At 36.3% G+C, this 21,416-nt stretch overlaps 1 protein-coding gene across 1 annotated transcript in view; it reads right to left on the reverse strand.

Moving 5' to 3' along the window:
• Positions 1-21,416, reverse strand: part of POLR2B (RNA polymerase II subunit B) — a 40,350-nt gene that overhangs the window by 16,262 nt on the left and 2,672 nt on the right. Inside the window, exons 2-13 of the mRNA XM_016207558.2 lie at positions 19,784-19,856; positions 16,369-16,519; positions 13,782-13,894; positions 13,440-13,659; positions 12,700-12,858; positions 9,711-9,875; positions 7,268-7,464; positions 6,997-7,116; positions 6,006-6,192; positions 3,128-3,271; positions 2,752-2,891; positions 2,541-2,652 (exon numbers count right to left, since the gene is read on the reverse strand). Coding sequence (XP_016063044.1) covers positions 2,541-2,652; positions 2,752-2,891; positions 3,128-3,271; positions 6,006-6,192; positions 6,997-7,116; positions 7,268-7,464; positions 9,711-9,875; positions 12,700-12,858; positions 13,440-13,659; positions 13,782-13,894; positions 16,369-16,519; positions 19,784-19,856 — 1,781 coding nt within the window. The remainder of the gene's footprint in view (positions 1-2,540; positions 2,653-2,751; positions 2,892-3,127; positions 3,272-6,005; positions 6,193-6,996; positions 7,117-7,267; positions 7,465-9,710; positions 9,876-12,699; positions 12,859-13,439; positions 13,660-13,781; positions 13,895-16,368; positions 16,520-19,783; positions 19,857-21,416) is intronic.

A 21,416-nucleotide genomic window follows, 5' to 3' on the forward strand; every position in this document is an offset into this window, starting at 1 on the left:
AAATATCAAAAATTTACAATAAAGAACATAATAATTATTAAAAGCACTGCAGAATTTGAAGTACATATATATAAAAAATAAATCAAAAAGGAAACAAATAAGAATTTCAAGTGAACTGTCTAGATCTAATACATAACCTTGGAAGTCAACTACAAAATGAACTGCCAATGAGTTGGGAAATGGAAAAACAGATTGTTATTTCTCCACAAAAGTACTTTCAAAATGTGAAATCACATCTGGATACTTTTACTAAAGGAAAGACTAGGTCTATTTAAGAAAGGAAAAGATCTGGAATACTCAGATTAAAAACAATAGTAAGTCACAAAAGCTTTATCAAAAACATCAAGTTCCCCAAAACTAAAGAGGCAAAGCGAATTAAAAGAAAATGTTCCAAGTTCTTAGCCCACTTCCTGTCCTTAGAAAACAATCCAAGGAGAAACACTGTCTGTGAGGAAAAACATCATGCGTGGCATTGTCAAGTCCCAGAAAAGACAATGCTTTCAAATGCACTGCCTTGAATCCTAAGAGAATTCCTAAGAGAATACAACTCGACATAAATTGAGCTATGTCCTCTCAAAGGCCAACAGTATCTTATGTTCCAAGGGAAACAGGTGTTCTTTAGTAGGTTTAGAGGACTATTGACAGGAAAGCCAAGCAAGCCCAATAGATGACTCAAGTTAGAAATGGGTAAAACGAGAACTTCTGGTTCTCAGAAAATATGAAGGAAAAGATAAAATACTAGACTACTTGTGAAATATACACACAATTTTCCCACTTAAAGGCTCCAAACATTACTCTTCAATAGGAGATTAGAGTACCTAGTCCAAGGACACAGGTCCATTTATAATGTTCAACAAACATTCAAGGTCTACTATATGTCAGGCACCATACTCAGGGAGGAAAACACAAAGTCACAGTAAGAACAGTAAGACATGTTCCCTGTCTCTGAGGAGTGAGTCAGACATCTAAATATGAGGGTTGGTAAACAGCCTACAAATCTGCCCTCACCTGCCATCTGTTTTTGTAAATAAAGTTTTATTGGTTCACATATTATCTGTAGCTGCTTTCCACTACAACAGGAGGGTTGAATTGCAACAGACAGTGTATGGTAAACAAAGCCTGAAATATTTAATATCTGGCCCTTTATAGAAAATGTCTGCTAACCTCTGACCTAAATCAAACTGGAAGGTCAGGTAAGGTATCCTGAAGGAGATGAGTGTTAATATACCCTTTGCAGAATAAGTGAGATTTACCTGAAAAAAGTAATAAACACACCGTTCTCCCTATTGACTGTTTTTGAGGAAGCATTGAGGGACAGGGAAGAGAAATATTCCAGGTTGAGGGAATGGGCCCATGGAAAGGTTAAAAGGCCTAAAATAGCAGGAAGAATTTAATTTTACCTCAGAGAATACAGAAAAGCTGAAGAAGGCTCTTAGCAGGAAAACATGGCATTAACAAAGTTCTCAATCATAATAAATACAGCCAATTTTGGTTCTTAGGCTTTCTTTTAGCCCTACCTGCCCTCAAATGAAACATGTTCTTCCTGCCTTCCTGCCTTCAAGCTGTGGAAACTCCTGGATCAAAACCTAGGTGCCTGCCTGCTAGAGGAAGGCCTGGAGCAACGAGACTCTTCTCGGCTTTGCCAGGTGGAGAGGAGGCCAGCTATTAGCTTAAGCGTATGACGGTTTCCCTCCAAACGCACTTTTACCCAGACAGGGCCCAAGGCTAGATCTGGGAGAGTCAAAAGCTTGAGCCATATCCCTGAATACAGCGCACTAAAAGCAAGAGTTCCATTTTGAAGAGCAATTAAGCACATGCTCTATTTTAATGATTTTTTTTAAAAACCCAAAGCATTTCAATATCCACCTAAATGTAAGAGACTCTACTAGAGGCGTATCACTCTTCATGAATGACTCTCTGGATTCAGACAAAGAATCAGGGATGATTTTCCCTTTTTAAATTTGTTTTTAACTTTGTTGTTGTTGATCCTCAACCAAGGATATTTTTTCCATTGATTTCTTAGAGAGTGGAAGGGGAGAGACACAGAGAAAAACATCAGTGTGAGAGAGACACATCAAATGGCTGCTGACCAGGGCCAGGGATCTAGCCTGCAGCCGAGGTACGTTCCCTTGACTGGAATCGAACTGGTGACCCTTCAATCTGTGGGCCGATGCTCTAACCACTGAGCGAAACTGGCTAGGGCGATTTCCTTTTTAAAAGCATTGTTGTCAGCCTTACAAAAAGATCCTCAAAAAAATTCCTTTTACCTTAAAATGTAATTTGAGTTCTAAAACATAACTTGATTACTTAAATTACATGTCAAATTTTTAGAAGCATATATCTAAAGCATTAGAGCAAGCAATACCTTACAGTAACTGAATGTAGCTCAAAACATCACCTACACTTTCAACAATGTGCTTTATAATTCAAAGGCAACCAGTTAAAGAGAGGTGCCAATACAAAGATAATTTTTTCTAGTGTTATGCCTTGTTTAGAAATCCCCACAGATCATGCCCTCTTAGCTAATTAAAGATTCTTACTTCAGACACAATGATGTCCATCTGACGCCGCAATTTCCTTAGAGTGTTCATAAGTTGTTCAGGGTCTTTATGTATTCCAACCCAGCAGCCATTAACAAAAATCTTGGTTGCACTAAAATACAAAAGCAAAAGCATTTTGCACTTAGTAATTGTATACTAAGCTATAACCAAAGATTAACATAGCTTTTTAAAAAACTGTATCTATACACACTCAGCAATAGCTGCAGGAGAAATTTCTTCTAAATTTTCCATACTCCATTCTTCTAAAAATTCCAGAATTGGAGAAGGTTGAGATCCAACTGAAATATAAGCCATCAGTGCTAAATTCTTCACAAGTCCTACAGCATGGCCCTTGGAATAATAAACAAAGTATTAGTCACACTAATATAACATACCTATCAAAAGTCTTTTCCATAAATACTTTTCCTTCAATTTGATTTCAGGATTTACTCTTACTTTCTAAGAAAAAAATTATCTTAGTTCTAAACCACATTACATGATTAAATAAAAACTCACTTTGAAAGTAATTATATCCTACATAATTACTGGCAGACTTTTTGTTCTAAACATAAATTTTAATGCATTACCTCTGGGGTCTCAGCAGGGCACACCATTCCCCACAGCGTATTATGCAACTGTCTTGGTTTTGCCAACTTGCCATCTCTACCAATTGGAGAATTTAAACGACGCAAGTGAGAAAGAGTAGATGCAAAAGTCAGGCGGTTTAATACCTACAACACAATGGCAAATCTGTAAAGTTTGGGCATTTCTGTAAAACTATCACATTTTTGGCAAATACTAGAATGAGGCAAAGTCATATTTTTATATATAACCCACTGAGCATCAAACTGACCCCATCCCTCCTTTCTCCATCTTTCCCTGGATGATCTTGTTCACTCCCATAACTTCTATAACTTAACTACCCTTTAAACAGGAGTGGTAAATACGTAATGTACAGTTCTAACATACCACCACACCACACAGATGTTTTCTTTATGGTCCATGTCCAACCAGTAGGTCATGAATTCCACAAGGGTAAGGATTTTTGTTTTATTCTCTGTCATATCCCAGTACCTAGAACAGTACTTGGCACGCATCGGGCACTCAGTAAGTGTTAAATGCTACCCAATCACATTCCTTTGACCATAGCAGACATCACTAATCCATCCCAGTACTTTTTTCACACTGAGGCCTCTGAATCCAAAAAGGAGATTCAACACTTATAGGATATTAAGCAGGGTAACAGAGTTACTTTTAAGTAAGGTAACATTTAGAGGCATACAGAGTAAGCAATATAAGCTCAATATACCTAATAACAAATCACCATCTTCTCCAGCCCTACAACCACCAAACTTCCTTCCTCTTCCTAAGTCTCCCCTTATGGTTAATGACATCACCTTTCCCTTAATCTTCTAATCCAGAAATCTCAAAATCATTTTGCCTCTGACTTCCTCTTATCATACATCAAATATCCTGTCAACTCCACTTTCAAATTTTCTCAACAGTCCAACCCCTCCGTTCCCAACGTCACAGCAATACACCAGCCCCTTACCTCTTACCTACACTACTGCCAATACCTCATAAGTCCCTGCAATGTCCCCTCCAGTCTACCCTCCCCAGTTACCAGATTAAAAGAGGTATGTTCACATCTCTTGCCCATTTACAAAAATTTAAAACAGCTCCCCACCAACTACAGAGGAGCATGACATTAAAGTTCTCTTCAATGAAGTTCCAAATCACCTTCCCCTACCAGTTTCCCAAACTCTTGAACTCCATCAACACTGCCTCTCATCTCCACACCTTTGACCATGCTACTGCCACAGAATGGAAGACACCACCCCATTCTGCTCTGCCTGTTGAAATGTTACCACCTCTATAAAAGCCATCTGACCCACCTCCAGGAAGAACTGTTCTCTTTCTTTACTCTATGGAGTTTTCCATCACTCAACTAAACAATCACCAAGTCTTACAAAACATTCTTCCTAAATATTTCTCACATTTGACTCCACTCTCCATCTCTACAAGACTGCTCTAGTCCAGGCCCTAGTTACTGCTCACTCAGTTTGTTGCAACAATCTTCCTCCCACCAACTTTACCCTTCTCAAATCTTTTCTCCACACTGCCAATTACTGTGAATCTAACTAAAAAAACAAAAATGAACATGTCACTCCCCGCAATGAGCTATTCGCAGCTCCCCTCTCCAATCCCATCTTCCTAACTCCCCCACTTCTATCTGAAAATCCTGCACTGCTCTAGTTCCTCCTACATACACACTCTTTCATCTCTCCATCCCTTTGTTCAGGATACCAAAAAATTTTCTCCAATTTTCCTGTGAGCCACTGGTTCTCTGCTTCTCCCAGGTTTGAACTATTTCCCAATTACCCTTCAAGATTCAGCTCAGGTGTTACCTGCTAAAGCAAGACTTTTCACCCTCTTAGGCTGTTAAATGTTTTTCTCCAGCACTCCCACAGAGCAGTTGTGCACATCTCATTATAATACTGTACCGTGTTGTAACTATCTGTTTACATCTATCTCTGAGTACAGATGGTAAATTACTGCAGATCAGGGATCATGTTTTATTCATCTTTGCAACTCCACAGTGTGTGGCACAGTGCCTGGCTCATCAAAAGTCCCAATAACCATTCACTGAACTGAACTGGCAATGTGGCATTTATCATAATGCAGCTCACAGCCTAGTGAGCTGTATAAGGACGAATCTGTTTCCTCTGATAGATGGCAAGCTCTCATTCCTGTTTGTGAATCCAGCATCATAAACATGAAGTATACTCAATAAATCCTTACTAAATTAAAAGGAAATAGAAATTTAACTTTGCTATCAAAACGCCTCCCATAATTTCTCAGAGCCTCTGGGTTTCTAAGAATCAAGCTTTTGAAGTTGGTATCTGAATGCCAAATTAATTAGGTGATACTGGTACAGGCTCGTTTAAAAAAAAGCAAAGAGGCCAAGACCCAAAAAAAATAAAATAAAATCCATAAAGTTAGGCATAAACATTACAGATTTTTAATCTTCTATGAAAAATAGAAAAAAATTAAAATGCCTAGTGAGACATTTCCCCATATTCCATCTGAGAGTAGCTGTTGTAGTCATTGTACATACAACCAGCGAACAAAGAAATCAGTGTTAGAAGTACTATATTTTCTCAACTTCTAATATGAAGCTTTTAAGACATAAAAATTTCACTAACATGGACTATCTCACCTCCCAAGCAGCTACTCTAATTTAACTATCTTGATGCATGCCAAAACCTTAAGTCTCTCTTAATAATAGTAGTAGCTAATATAAGAAAAATATCATTTTCATAATTCAAGAGTTTCCAGTGCTCTTCCAGCTGACCGGGGGGGGGGGGGGGGCCACACAAAATAATTTACATTCAATGAATGAAAGAATCTATTAGTCCCGTAACATTTTCCAATCAAGCCTGTAGTCATAGTTGACATCCTTACCTGAGATACTCCAGCTCTGGCTTGATGAGCTTTCTTTTGGTCACCCCAGTTTCCAGTAGCTAAAGAATATTTTAGGCCATCAGATATAATCCTTGTTTTAATTGCCAACTCCAAGTTAAAATCCTTTCCTCGATCAATAAACTTTTGTGCATAGATCCGCACTTCTTTAAGCAAATTCTTAAACATGCTGCCAAATAAAATGACACTGTTTTAAACAAGTAAAGGTCTACAGCACACATTCTCAAAGGGAAAATACTGCCCACAAAAAGTGGTTGGAATAGAGAAAGAGAGGTGTTATTAATCTTTTTAAGTATAAAGCACAGATGTGCATACAGTACATAAACATATATGGGGAGAGCAATTATGGGGGGGAAATGTCAAGAGGTTCTTTAGTGGAGTAACAACAAAAAACAACTGAAAAAACACTAATCTACAACACACTAAATAATAAAACATGTACAAAACACTGCTAATATTATCGTATTTTTATTAAATTGTCTGTTTTATTTTTTAAAATAACTTTTTTTCTCATTATAAATGTATATTAATTATAGAAAGTATGGAAAATATAAAAACATATTTAAAATAAAATAAAAATCACATACAATCCCAATATTATGAGACAACCAAGGCTAATATTTTGCTACAGTTCCCTGCAGCTTTTGTGTTTTTATAAATGCAAAAGCAAGAGTAGTAAAAATTCCAATACCAACTCTTAGAAAATCAAGGCAGTAATTCTGGTTTTCCAAATGCTTTGCAAAGCTACCAGGGGAACAAACAAAATGTAAGCAAGGACTATAATGAACTGTCCTCACAATCTTGAAATTCTTAGACATGAAGCAGAACTAAATCTGGGCAAGTGGCAAAGAGAATGTAGTTAATTTCATATGCACCAACATGGATGCCAAGACAGTTTAGCACCTCCATGTACGATGACCAATCTAAAGTGAAATCTCTCTACTTTTAATGATGTTATTTTATAATTCCTTACCCTCTAAATAAGAATGCAAGTAGTGGTCCAGCAAGATCCAATCTTTTGTTTCCATAGTGATCTCTGTCATCTAATTCTCTTCTACCCAAAGCTGCTAGAAGTAACCTATGAACCATGTACCTTTAAAAAAAAGGGGGGGGGGAGGGGAGACACATTTTGACTTTTTAAAAATTTATGTATTAAAAATATGTTTGGAATTTTGAGCTTTAAGTAAAGCTTAATCTCAAATACATATTGTGCAAAGAACTTAAAACAATGAAATTTAGCATACCCCAAGAAATAAGCTTTTTTGGTCTCACAAAAATCACTGACACCAACATGAGGGAGCATTTCTTTTTGTAAGACTTCTTTTGCATATTTAATTCTTTTCTCTTTAGTGACACCAGGCTTTGCCCCTCTTGAGCCAATGAAATTTAGTGCAACATTCTGTTCTTGGATGACAAAAGCTTCATCGAGAGAAGGTTTAACCTATCAGACAAATACAAGTTATTTTAAAATTCATATTTTCACCTTAAAAATGAGTCAACTGTTAATTTATAACATATTAACTATCCTGATAAACCTAATCTATTATGCAAGTATTTTTAGAAAATCAAGGACTCAAAAAAATCTTAGAATTTGAAGATACTTTAGAGATCTAGAGAGGTTTCTAAACAAAATCCAATGATCAGCACTGTCCATAAAAATACAAATAATTCCACTATAAAAAGTTTTTGTTTTTTTACATTTTAATAAATATGGCAAAACAAAGTTCCTTCCAAACATCTAAAATCAATTTACAGTCAAATCAAAATTTACTAACAAATGAGTAAATGCGCCAGATTGTTTTAAACCTTGGTTTAAGAAGTTTTCATCCTATAAACAAAACCACTCAGTATTTTTTAAAGGAGACTATTTTAAAGGCACACTGTGATGGAGACCTGCATTACATACCTGCCACTATCTATTGGTATCTGAGCAGCCATGTAATCAGTTTCCGTGTCTACAAAGAGCTAGATAAAATAATCTCTAAATTCCACTCCAGTTCTAACATTCTAAAGTTCCAATTTTACCCAATGAGCATGAGAAATGAAGGACAACATTTAGTAACTTTGGCCCCTGTAAATACAGTTTAAATCCTATCACACATACTGACACGCCTTTGACCCCTCTGTCTATCCCTGATTCACAAGTTTAAATATCCAAATTCCAATCAGAGCCAAAGATCAGAAAAAGGTCAGGTAAACCAGCAAAGTGAGGCCAAGTATGGTAAACGAAAGCGATCTTTTTCAAGGAAAATGTTGTTATTAAACTGTTTTGTTAAGATTAATACAGATTTGGAGAAAGGAATGAAAATAATAATGTATTTTCAGAAGAAGAAATTAAAGCACTTTTGCACAGTGAATGCTTGACTCACAGACTTGTAAAATTTGACTTAAGCCCCATAAGAGCTATAGGAACAGTATGTTTAAAAAAGACCATATACGTAACGCAAGTCAGGTATTTGACTTTACTAAGAAAACTCCAGTTTGAATACTGTCTGAATCCAGTTCCAATCATTTGGATGCCTTCTGAATAAAAGATAACATGTACTGTCTTTTCTTCTAAATACTTATTAAAAACAAAAAAAAGCATTCGACTACTGGTGAAAGCTTAAAGTAAAATCTAACCAGAACCTATTTTTCTTGCGTAACTGTGTAAATAAATACTCTAATAACTAAAATGTATTCCTCCTCCACTTTCTAATTTTGTGACCAACACTTAGCCTGTATTCTACCTTATTTCTATGTAGTCTTAAAATTTCTGGACAATTCAGGACAATTTTAAGACTATCAACTACTATTTATTGAGACAAGGATCATTAATAGAAAAGATTGATAAGGATATGAATATTTATCTAGATTCAAAGAACCTTCCCACAAAAATTGTAACTTTACAGTAGAGGAGCCTAACAGACACCACACTGTACAGTTAACATTACAAATAATGGGACAAAATGACATCATGTGACTTCTGATGCAATGTCCTGGGAAGCGCACAATGTTATTTCTGTATTTTTCCTGCCAAAAAATGCATAAATTGAATCGAATCATGAGTAAATATCAAAAAACAAAACCAAATTGAGAGAAATTCTACAAAATAAATGGCCTATCCTCTCCAAAAATTTCAATGTTATGAAACACTGAGGGGAAAAAAAACAGGAAAAGAAACATAAAAACAACATGCAGTACATGATCCTGGACTGGATTTTGAACCAGAAAAAAAAATGCCATTAAGAACATTATCAAGACAACTGGCAAAAACCTGAATAAGTTAGTCTGTGGATTACTAGAATTGTACCCAAGTTAAATGTTCTGATTTTGATAACTGTACTGTGATTATGTAAGTGAATACTCTGGTTCTTAGGAAATATACACTGAAGTATTTAGGAGTAAAGGGGCATGATCCCCGAAACACCCTCATATGTTCCAGAAAAAAATGTGTATATAAAGAGAACGCTAAAGCAAACGTGCCAAAAGTAACAACTGGTGAATCTGGGTGAAGAGTATACAGAAGTTCTTTGCAACTTTCTATGAGTTTGAAATTACTTCAAAATAAAAAGTAAAAATGTGCATATGATTTTTGACCAGTAAATTGCTCTTCAGAGGGGCTTTCTACTTGTTTTAAAATTACCAACAGTCTGTAACTTTAAACCTCTTATAAAACACTATGAATATATTTTGCTTACTCATTACCATTTCCATCATCTCTGGATCTTCAAAATCATAAATAATATGCTCTAAAATATCTCTGTCAGACACAAAACCTAATGCTCTGAACACAATGATGATGGGAACTTCTTGCTTGATATAAGGTAGGGTTGCCACAATGCGCTGACCAATAGCACTCTTTTTTGCACCCTAGGAAAATAAAATATCATTAGAATATGAGTACACAGAAATCACAGCCATACGAAAACATCATGAGAACCATTTTATATACATGTTCATCGTTATACGTATTTCAAAAGAAGCATGCCTCTCATACTCTACAGAATGGCTGCTTTTCAAAACCAGTGGAACAGATTTATTAATTTTATGGATAGGCTGGTCAGTTAGACCTGAGGAAACTTCTATTCTCTACTATCTGCCTGCCAAAATCCTCTCAGCATTACCCAATATTGTATTTGAAAATGACTGTCGGCTGCAAAAGAATATGAACACTGACCCCTCAACTTCTCCATCAACCAAAAAAACCCCAAAAAACAAAAAAAGAACTCTGAAAGAAATAGATAAGGGGTCAAAACGAGAGAATACGGACAGACGAATGCTGAAAAACAGCTAAGCACAGAGCAAAAAATAAGTATTAGCTCATAACTGCTCTGTGTGGCACCTCCTTGTTTGAACAAACAGCCTCTTCCACAAGCTTCGTTTTTTCCATTTCTCTTTGTACACATATACAGTAACAAAGCAAGTTACTAGCCTACACTGGCATACAAACATATGGCTTCTCAATTTTAAATCATATTTCTTTCCTTCTACATCAAATTCCACCTTCTTGCCCTAGCCAGTGTGGCTCAGTGGTCAGAGTGTCAGCCCGCGGACGGAAGGGTCCCAGGTTCAATTCCAGCCAAGGGCACGTATATCGGTTGCAGGTTCGCTCCCCAGCCCTGGTCAGGCAAGCAAGGGAGGAAGCCAATCGATGTTTCTCTATCACATCAATGTTTCTTTCTCTCTCTCTCTCCCCCTTCCACTCTCTCTGAAAAAGCAATGGAAAAAGTATATATCCTTGGGTGAGGATTGAAAAAAAAATAGCTCAAAATGTCATGTAAATGCTTTAAAAAAAAATTCCACCTCTTATCTTCAAAACCCTATGCTATCATGGCCCTCTAATAAGAGTCTCTACTGCCTTCCTCCTCCTTCAGGCCTCCTTCCTTAGAAACCGTATCCCGTCTCCTCAGTAGTCAGTAACAGCATTTCATAAGTGACACCCAAACCTTCATCTTGATCTTTTTCCTGTGCCCTCAGCCCTCATATAGCCAACTATCATTGTTTGTTTCTATCAGTTATTCCATTTAGTCCTTTGTTTAATGATAGATCTGTTTTAGAATAAAAAAATATTAAAAAATGCCTACATCCCACACCCACCCACCAAAATGGTTTGTCTAAAAATGAACTCAATAGGTTCTCTCTAAAAGTCAATTATTGAAAAAGTTATTTTATCCAGAACCTCAGGATAGAAACCACAGAATTTTAAGTGATCCATCCTCATATCAAACCCGTCACTAAATCCAGATGATTTTCCTTTCTCTGCCTCTAACTCAATTTGCCCATAACTGACATGATAATCTCTCTAATATGTTGTGTTCATCTTTGCCCTCCATAACCCAGGCCAATGTTTCTCAAAAATAAATGCACATCACGACCACCTGGAGATCTTTTCCAAACACCTCTACTTGGGCCCCATTCCACCCCCATTTACAAGTAAAAATCTTTTTAATTAATACCTAGTTTATTTAACTTCAGGCAGTCAAAACTCTCTAATCTTTTTTATCTTTATAAGACTTATAAAAAGTGAAATTAGACTCTGCAGAACTATTTGTAAGAGCAGAAGACTGGGAACCTAAATATCCACCATAAGAGAAATAGTTAAATCATGCTCCATCTGTATATGGAATATCACAGCTCAAAAAGAATAATTAAGTGCTGATCAAAACATGTTTTTAAAGGATACCAACAAACTGTATGTGGTATGCTCCCACTTGTATTTTTTGCATTAAGACTTTCTGGACTGATTTACAAGAAATTATCAAAAGCAGTTGCCTCTGGTAGAGGCAGAAGAGATCTGGGAGTCAAAGACTACTTTTTATAGTATACCCTCTCTTGTACTTTTGAACTATTTTAATATGCATGTATGACTTATTCAAAAAAAATTTTAATAAAAAAATACATGAAATTAAAAGAGGTAATTACAACTACTTTCCAAGATAGTTGTAAAGATTAAATCAAGCAATCTGAATAACATAACTGATACACAGCAAATATTCAAGAAATGCTAGCTCTTATTAGACTACATTATTTTAAGTAACATGCCTATAGTAGGCAGCTTCTAAGACAGTGCCTGACGATCCTTGCCTACTACTATTATTGCCTGTGTAATTCCCTCATATTGAGTAGGGGGCTGAGGGCACTGACTTGCATCTAACAGAAAGAGTATGGCAAAAATGATAGGTTGTTGCTTCCAAGATTAAGTTATAAAAGACTGTGATTTCCACCTTGCTTGTACACTCTATGGCTCTTCTCCATTACTCCCTCTGATGAAGCAAATTGCCATGTTGTCAGCTGCTGTATAGAGGGAACCCATGTGGCAAAGGAACTGAGGCTTCCAACCAAAAGCCAGCAAGGAACTGAGACTCAGTTCAAGAGCCCGCAGTGAACTGAATCCTACCAACAACCACACGAATGAGCCTCAAGATGACAGCAGTCCAGGCAAATATGTTGATTGCAGCCTTGTGAGAGATGTTCAGCTAGAGGACCCAGCTAAGCCACACCCAGAGTCTGAACTTAAAGACACTGTGAAATGATATATGTTGCTATTGGAGTAATCTGTTACACAGCAATAAATAATACAATGCCTAGCATATAACACTGATAATATATTCAAGAAAAGCTTTCTGACCAAGAATGCAGTCTGGTAAATAACAAAAAGGAATAAGCCCAAACAGCATCATATCCCATGCCATACCTGTCCTCCTCTTGCCAGCATGCTAACCCAAATAGTACTGGTGGGTCGGGAAGAATTCTCTAGACATGATCTGCACTCTCCTGTGTAGGCATATTTAGAATCCTTTTTGGCAAACACATACACTGTGTTTGTTGCCATTTTCTCTTGAGCAATCAGAACCTATATGGACAATAAAAAAAGTTACAACCCTAAAACCCACAAGGTCCTTAAAAGAGTGAAATTTGTATCTTAATTGAATGTGATCATATAGGCTCACTGAAACATCAATTCTTGAACTTATAAATTCCATTCTGCATAAATGCTTCATAGAAACATTTAAGCTCAAACAACAGACTGTATTTCAAGTGCATATTATATAATACAGCTAAATAAAATTCTGATTTATATCAATTCAACTGTACCCCCTAAATATTTCAACTTCCACTTCTAGGCATTCTATATAAAAACTTACTTTTTAATTTCAATTTGCATAATTTAAATCTTAATCATTTTATAAATTACTTTAAAATAATGCTACTAGCCCTGGCCAGGTAGCTCAGTTGGTTGAAGCATCATCCCAATATGCCAAGGTTGCGGGTTCAATCCTTGGTCAGGGCACATACAAGAATCAACCAGTGAATGCATAAATAAGTGCAACAACAAATCAATGTTTCTCTCTCCCACCCTTCTTCCTTCCCTCCCTCACTGCATCTCTCTCCCTCTCTCTAAAATCAATTTTTAAAAAATTAATGCCACTATACCTTTTCTGATCCATTAATAATGAAATAGCCACCAGGATCCAAGGGGCATTCATTTAACTCACAAAGATCACGATCTGTTAAGCCGTTCAATAGGCAGTAAGTTGAACGCAACATAATTGGAATTTTTCCTATAAAAGTTTTCTGATGCTGAGTCTGAAGTTGTTCTTCACCTTCTTTAATGACTGTTTTTGTTATATCAACATAAAGTGGAGCAGAATACCTTTGAAAACAAAAGTAGAGCACAATTAAGTAACAGTAGGTATTTGCTAAAACTCTCAACTAGTTAAAATTACGTTTTCTGAATTGTATTTCACCACCAGCTGCTAGAAAAAAATCACTTACGTGAGATTTCGTAATCTGGCCTCATTTGGCATCATTGGTGAAGGAGCACCATCTCTTTCCCAGTGGGTAGGCTTGGAGAGATAAATCTGTTCAAACTTCAGCAAATATCTTGGCTGAAATAAAACCAAAAAAACACAGGGTAAATAATTTTTTCCATAAAAGTTTTAATGATTCCATTCCAATTGACATTAACATTTTGAATAGAAAAAGCTCTAGAAACTGGAGAAATTAATCCACTTTACTAACACAGGGACTCTCCAAAGTCAACATCCAAATTCCACAGATGTCACATTTTATACTTAATTGCTTTCTTAAGGCAGAAAACAGAGACTTAATATATCACACGTAAATAAAGACTATGCACATATCATGTGCTCTAAGTTTATATCAAACAGCTAAAATGTATTTGTATTAAAGATCTATGTAGTTTCATGTGCCCTCTCCTTAGTTAGGGTCAGAAGTAGAGAGTTACCAGAATACAAAGAAAAGGTAAATTCATACAATTAGAACTGTACTCTAATCAACAGAACATCAGGGGGGGAAATGCACCTAATTCTTAAACATACAAAAATTCTAATTATTCTATATGAAGGAACAGAACTACCACTCCTAACTGAATATAGCTCAGCCCATAGCAGAAAAAAAAGGTTTTCAATTTAGTATCTATTTGCTGCCCAATAAAACAAGATCCATGATAACTTTCCAGAAATAAATGGATAGTGAATTTCTCTAAATCAAATCTCAAAGAAGATGGAACTACACAGACTACTGAAGGTAAATTATTGACACTCAGGTTTCCCAAAATGCAGTAGGTAAAGGGCAAAGAGAACCTGTGATGATAATGAACCAAAGGGAAGCCATCCATCTACTCCTTATTTCCACCATCACCCTAGTATAGAACATTATTATTTTAAACCTAGGCTATTCCAAGATTTTTATCTGCTTCCAACCATTTCCAAAGTAATCTTTCTAAAATGATGCTAAATATAAATTCTTTTGACAATTTTTCAACAATTCCCCACGATATCCAAACATCCAAAGCCTGGAACCATCTGGTTCCACAAACGCCTATCAAAAACAGATCAAACCAAAAAGTCATACACTGACTGTTGTGGTCCCCATTTCATACCCAAACCAAAGACATCAAACATTTTCTTGCTGAAATGCCTAAGTACCTTTTCTCCACTAAGATAAGTTCAGCCTTGCCCTTCATGGTCAGCTTACGTTCCTCCCATCTTTTGCACTAAGCTCTGATACCCCAGCTTCAGAGATCTCTTCCTCAAATAGTACTTATGGTTGTAGCACTCTGAATATGTTGTTGTATTGTTATCTCCCGTTTTGCAAAGACAATGAAGGAAAAATGCCATTAAGTATAAAAAGGCATTTTATGCCTAAATTCCCAGCACATTGCTAGAAGGGCTAATTATTTTTGTTCTTAACAGCAAGTCTGTACAGCATCTCCAACTAGAATGAGAATAATATATCAGTCCCTAGAAGCTAACTACAGAAAAGAGGGACTGGCTAGAAATAATAACCTCTCCCCTTGTCTAACTCTGTATCTGAGGCTCTCCCGGTCTCACTTTGTTTCTCAGTTTTCCCGGTCTCTCGAGGCCTATCATGCTGCCTCTCTACCACTGAAAAACTACAGTCGTTATTTTAGACTACATACCTCTTTACAATCATTCATGTAAAACCAGATTATAAAATTATACCTTTTCTATGATTTTAAAAATATGCACATGTGTAAACAAAAACTATAAAGAACTTAGAAAAATTAAAATAGTTGATTATGTTTGGGTGATTTTCCCTTATTCTCATACTGCTATAATAATATATATCATACAACAAATAATCAAGAGAAAAAAGTCCTTCAAATACTTTTTTCTTTTATGATTCCTTATACTGTGAAAAGAAAAAAGAGAGTTTTTCTGAAGGAATATAACTATTTCTGGCTTGCTTCATCTTATTTCTGAGTTCCCTCTTCCCAACTATCAAATACCTACTATCTGAATAAAGATTAGGGTTTTGGATTACAGCTGACCCTTGAATAGCTTGGAGTCTGGAATACCAACCCCTACCCACCTAACTTAGAACAACCCCCACCACATGCAGTAAAATATCTGCATGTAACTTTTGACTCCCCCAAAACTTACTAATAGCCTACTGTTGACCAGAAGTCTTACCAATAACATAAAGTCAATTAACACATTTTGCATGTTAAATGTATTATATACAATATTCTTACAATAAAGTAAGCTAGAGAAAAGAAAATGTTAAGGAAAACACATTTATAGTACTGTACTATATTTAGCAATACCATAAGTTTACACTGTCTGTGTACAAGATGAAAAATATCCATGTATATGTGGACCCACGCAGTTCAAATCTGTGTTGTTCAAGGGTCAACTGTACTTGCAAAAATGCATCTCTCCATTTATAAGAATAAATCAGGTGTTGACTGAAGACGCTTAAGTACTCTGCTAAAAACACCAAATGACTTTTAACCTTCAAGCCAGGTGAGAGAACTGAAATTTCAAATCAATATTCTTCTTTTACTTATGTTACTTTATTAGAATAACCATCTTACCGGTTCTTCAACTTCTCCACTAGCATGCTGAGCTTCAGCTTGTAGGTCTATAGGTGGAGCATCTTCCACAATTCTTTGAACAGACATCTGAATAAACTCATCAAAAGAATCCAGCTGTTGTCTGACCAAGCCTTTCTCGTCAAAATAGGAACTGGGAAAACATTTGAGTTCATAATTAGTTACAACTCAGTGATGTTTTCTAGTATATTTCCCTGTTTTCATTATAATTAAATTCAATAAACAGTCATTTAATACCAACTACTATATACCCATCACTACAGAAGATACTATGAAATATCAAAAAAAGGGGTGACACTATGAAAACTTTCTTTGTAAAACCTGTTAAGTTTCTGGAATTGAGACATACTTATGGGTAAAATAATTAAAGTACAACATAAGAACTATAAGGGAGCACTAATTTACAAATGTCCTTTATAGATAAATTTCATCCAAACTCTTGGAAACATTTCCTGAAAAAAATGTCAGGAGAGAAAACTAAAATAATGCAGACAAAGATACAAATAAGAACTTTAATTTGAATAACAGAAAAGATATCAATGACTAAAGTATGGGCTATATTAAGAATTTCAATTTTAGACTAAAATTATTAGTTCTATTTTGAATATGTTAAAGGTGAGATGACAGTAAGTCATTCAAGTGAAAATACTCAGCAAATGAATGAAGATTTTAAAAAATGGAGCATGGGTAAGAGATCAGAGCTAGTATAGATACAGAAATCACACAGTGAAGCCCTAAAGAAGGGTGGAGAATCTAAAAGAACAGACATTACTGGTTGTAAGGAATAGACACCTTTTCATGTGAAGGATGGGGAAAGAGATATACAAAAATAAACAAGTAGATATAAGTGTAAGAGGAATCTCCTCACCACCGCCTAAAACAGCTGCCTAGCTGGGCTTTAGTGAGACAGAAGAGCTCTGAGATCCAATGCAATCCTAAGGACTGGACTCTCTCATCAGCCCTCAGTCACAAGAACTACTCCACTAGCACAGCTCCAGTATCTCAACTCTTCCACCTTGTGACCCCTACATCTTGTATCTGTGATACCTCCTTAACTTCTGCTCCTCTCTCCCTAGTACCTACTGACTTCCCCATCCTCACATCAATTTTCTGAGACAATGTGCATAGCCCAACTAATCACCAGTCTCCCATTTAACATTATCAGGTTGCCTCACAGATCACCAGCATGCCCACAACATTTATTTGCTTTGTGCCAAGGTCCCACCCTGATTCAGTCAACTATGACCAGCAATCTCAGAAGTTTGATCCTATGTAGGCAACACAGCACACAATGCTTGTATAAGGTACTGCATTAAGAATAGCTGCAGTAGCCCTGGCTGGTGTGGCTCACTGGTTAGAGCATCTCGCATTGCTGCCTCCCTCCCTCCCACTCTCTCTAAAAAGCAATGGGAAAAATATCCTTGGGTGAGGATTAACAAAAGTCAAATCAAAAAATGGCTGGGACAATTTCCTTCAGTAGAGACTAAGCTAACAGCAAAGAAATGTCTAACAACCATTTGAGTCAGCATTAATATGTAAGAAATACATGGAAAGCACTGTCTGTAATAGAAATAGCAATGGTTTTTATGGACAATTAATGATAAAAAAATCTTTACAAAACTATGGACAATTTTTATTCCCCCAGGAAGTTGAGCCATAGCTACTTTCCCCCAAATCATTAGAAGAGTGCTTCATTAGAATGTAAGTGTTTAAATGCCTAAATTATATACTTCATATTTATATCTAACATTATGATTATTTTACCAGAAGCCATCTTACTGAAGTCACTAGTGATAGTAAGTATTATCACATTCACATTGCTTGGGAGAAATCACTTGTTGTTAAAAAGTAAAAGAACAAAACATCTCACAATAACCGCAGCACCTATAGTCAGTTAAAATGGCCCTAGCATATCCCACAGAACATCTACCTGGTTTTTGCTTCCTAGTAAAAAGCCTCTAGGTGTTTAATATTCAAACATCATAGAAAATCCAAATGTCTCAATACAAATTATTTATAGCCCATGTTGAATAGGAAAAATATATATTGACATCCCAAAAACATAATACATTTTTAACAAAAAATGTTGAAGAAAGGTTCAGTTATATTACAAATACAACTAGCAGAATGTCAGAAGCATGTGTTCACTGAAAAGGGAGAAAGTGTCACCCAAGAGGATGTGCATCTGGAACAGGTGGGGATCAAAGAGACATCATCATGTTACTTAAACAAAGCAACTAACAGTTTGATGAGAGCAGAATTGCAGCATTTTACATCCTAACATAGCAGGATGTTACTTTATTACTTAAAAGTTAGTTTTCTTACCTATATGTAAGGCTTCGTCCTAAGTTTCATTACATTTTAATTACACTTAGAGGAATTTGGGTTGAACTACAACCTATTGTAACTTTATCCATTTAAAATAAAGAGAGCCCGGCCAGGCGTGGCTCAGCGGTTGAGCATCGACCCAGGATCCAGGTGATCGGGGTTCAGTTCCTGGTCAGGGCGCATGCCCGGGTTGTGGCTCAACCCCCAGTCGAGGGAGTGGAGGAGGCAGCCGATCAATGACTCTCTCATCATTGATGTTTCTCTCTATCCCTCTCCTTTCCTCTTTATGAAATCAATAAAGATTTATTTTTTAAAAATAAATAAATAAAAAATTGAGAAAAGAGAAATCAAAGTAATATCACCAGTAATTAAACAAACAGGAATCATGCGCCTCCTAATATAATGCAGCCAGAGCAGAGCACCACTGCTGCCAAAAGTAATCATCTAAATCTAATTATAAGGAAACATCAGACAAATCCCAAACTAAGGGCATTCTAAAAAGCAACTGGCCTATATTCTTCAAAAATGTCAAGGTCAAAAAAAAAAAAAAAGAGGAAGACTGAGGAACTGTTCTTGATTATAGGAGATAAAAGAATAAATCATTAAAACCAAATGTATTATGTGATCCTAGGTTAGATCCAGAATCAGAAAAAAAATTTTGTTTTGCTGTAAACATTAGTGCGAAACTGGCAAAATTTGGGTAAGGTCTGTAGATTAAATAAGATTATTAATATTAATTTCCTGATTTTGATGATTTATGTAAAAGGAAGTTCCTATGTCTGCAACTTATTCTCAAATGTTTCAGAAAAAAATATGGAGACCAAAAAAAGACAGAAAACATAAGGTTAACTAACATTTAGGTGAAGTATATACATGAATTCATTGTGTAACCTTTCTTTAAGTCCTAAATACTTCAAGTCAAATACATATAAATCAGTAAAATAAGAAACTGGCTCTCATGTAGCACAATGACACAGAACATCTAATTTTCAAGAACAGAATAAGCAGGAAATCTCTTTATAAGTTACAGTGCCTTTTAAAGTTTATTCAGTTTAGTCTAAAAAGTTACCTGATTACAATCCAGCATGCTTCTTGCCACAAATCTGGTGTGATTTCATCATCATCCTCATCATATTGCATATCTGCAAGAAACAAAAATATTGTACTCATTTGGAATAAAATGCTACTAATTAACATCTGCTCCAAAGATGGTATCTGCTAAATAAAAAGCAATCCTTTTACCTCTTTTCTAAAATGTCAATTATATTAATTAAATTGTAATGAAATAATGAACATAGGTATACATCTATATATATACAGTTGTACATCACATAGGTATTCTCCCAATATACAAAAAGGCCTCATTACAAAAGTTCAGCATAAGTGTGTGAATCTGTAAGTTTTCCATCTTCTCCAGAATGTCCATGTAATTATCATTCATAGCTAACTATGAAAGTAACTAGGAGCAAGCTCATAGTCCTCTGGTCATTAAGCTCCCCAGAGACTGGAGTCAGAAATTAAGGTAAGAGTGTAGAGACAGAAAAGTGTTCCAATACTTGGGCAATACCTTAAGGTGAGGTGGTCCATTACAGCAACATTTCATACATGTACAGGTTTAACAGACTGTATTTTCCAAAGATGGCCACCAAGATACAGCGGCCTGCCTGTCTGGTGTGGCTCAGCGGACCCCAGGAACCAAGAGATCAGTGGTTCAACTCCCGGTCGGGGCACATGTCCAGTTACGGGCTTGATCCCCAATAGGGGGCGTGCAGGGGGCAGCTGATCAATGTTTCTCTCCTCCCTCTCTAAAAATCACTAAAAACATATATTTTTTAAAAAGATACAGGGGTCTATGTTTCCTTCCTTTGAATGTGGGCAGGTTTTTTACTCTCCCAAAACTAAGACAATGTAGCTAAAATGATGTTATGCAACTTTAGAAGCTAGGTCAAGAAAGGTAATGTTGTTCCACCTTGTTTCTTGAAACACTTAATTCTGGAGCCCTGAATTGCCATTAAGAAGTCCTAGTACTCTAAACTTGTATACTGTGAAGAAGCCCAAGTCATATGGAGAGGCTACTTATAGATGCTCTGGTCAGCAATCCTAGTCCTTGAGTCCTTCTAAGCTAGGTGCCAGACATGTGAGTAAACACTCCAGATCATCCAGCCCCTAGCTGTCAACACCCATCCTTTAAGTCTTCAAGGTGAACTACTGACGTGGAACAGACAAGTCATTCCCACTATGCTCTATCCAAATTCCTGACCACTTAAACCCATGAACATATGAAATTAATTTTTCAACCGCCAAATTCTGGGAGTTATGCAGCAATAATAATTTGAATAGAGCACTTGAAAAATCAGTGTGCACTGATCCCCTAATGTTAGTCTCATTTTCTTAAAGAACAGTGTGGCCCAGCCAGTGCGGCTCAGTGGTTGTGCATCGACTCATGAACCAGGAGGTCACAGTTCAATTCCCGGTCAGGGCACATGCCCAGGGTGTGGGCTGGATCCTCAGTAGGGGGTGAACAGGAGGCAGCTGATCAATGATTCTCTCTCATCACTGATGTTTCTATATCTCTCTCCCTCTCCCTTCCTCTCTCTGAAATCAATAGAAACATTAAAAAAAAAAAGTAAGCTGTATTTTTGTTTTCATATTCTGAGCTCTGGATTCAAAATTGGATACATAACTAAAATAAATTATTTAAC

Source organism: Miniopterus natalensis, chromosome 1 (genome assembly GCF_054644295.1).
Source record: "Miniopterus natalensis isolate mMinNat1 chromosome 1, mMinNat1.hap1, whole genome shotgun sequence".
Taxonomy (NCBI): domain Eukaryota; kingdom Metazoa; phylum Chordata; class Mammalia; order Chiroptera; family Miniopteridae; genus Miniopterus; species Miniopterus natalensis.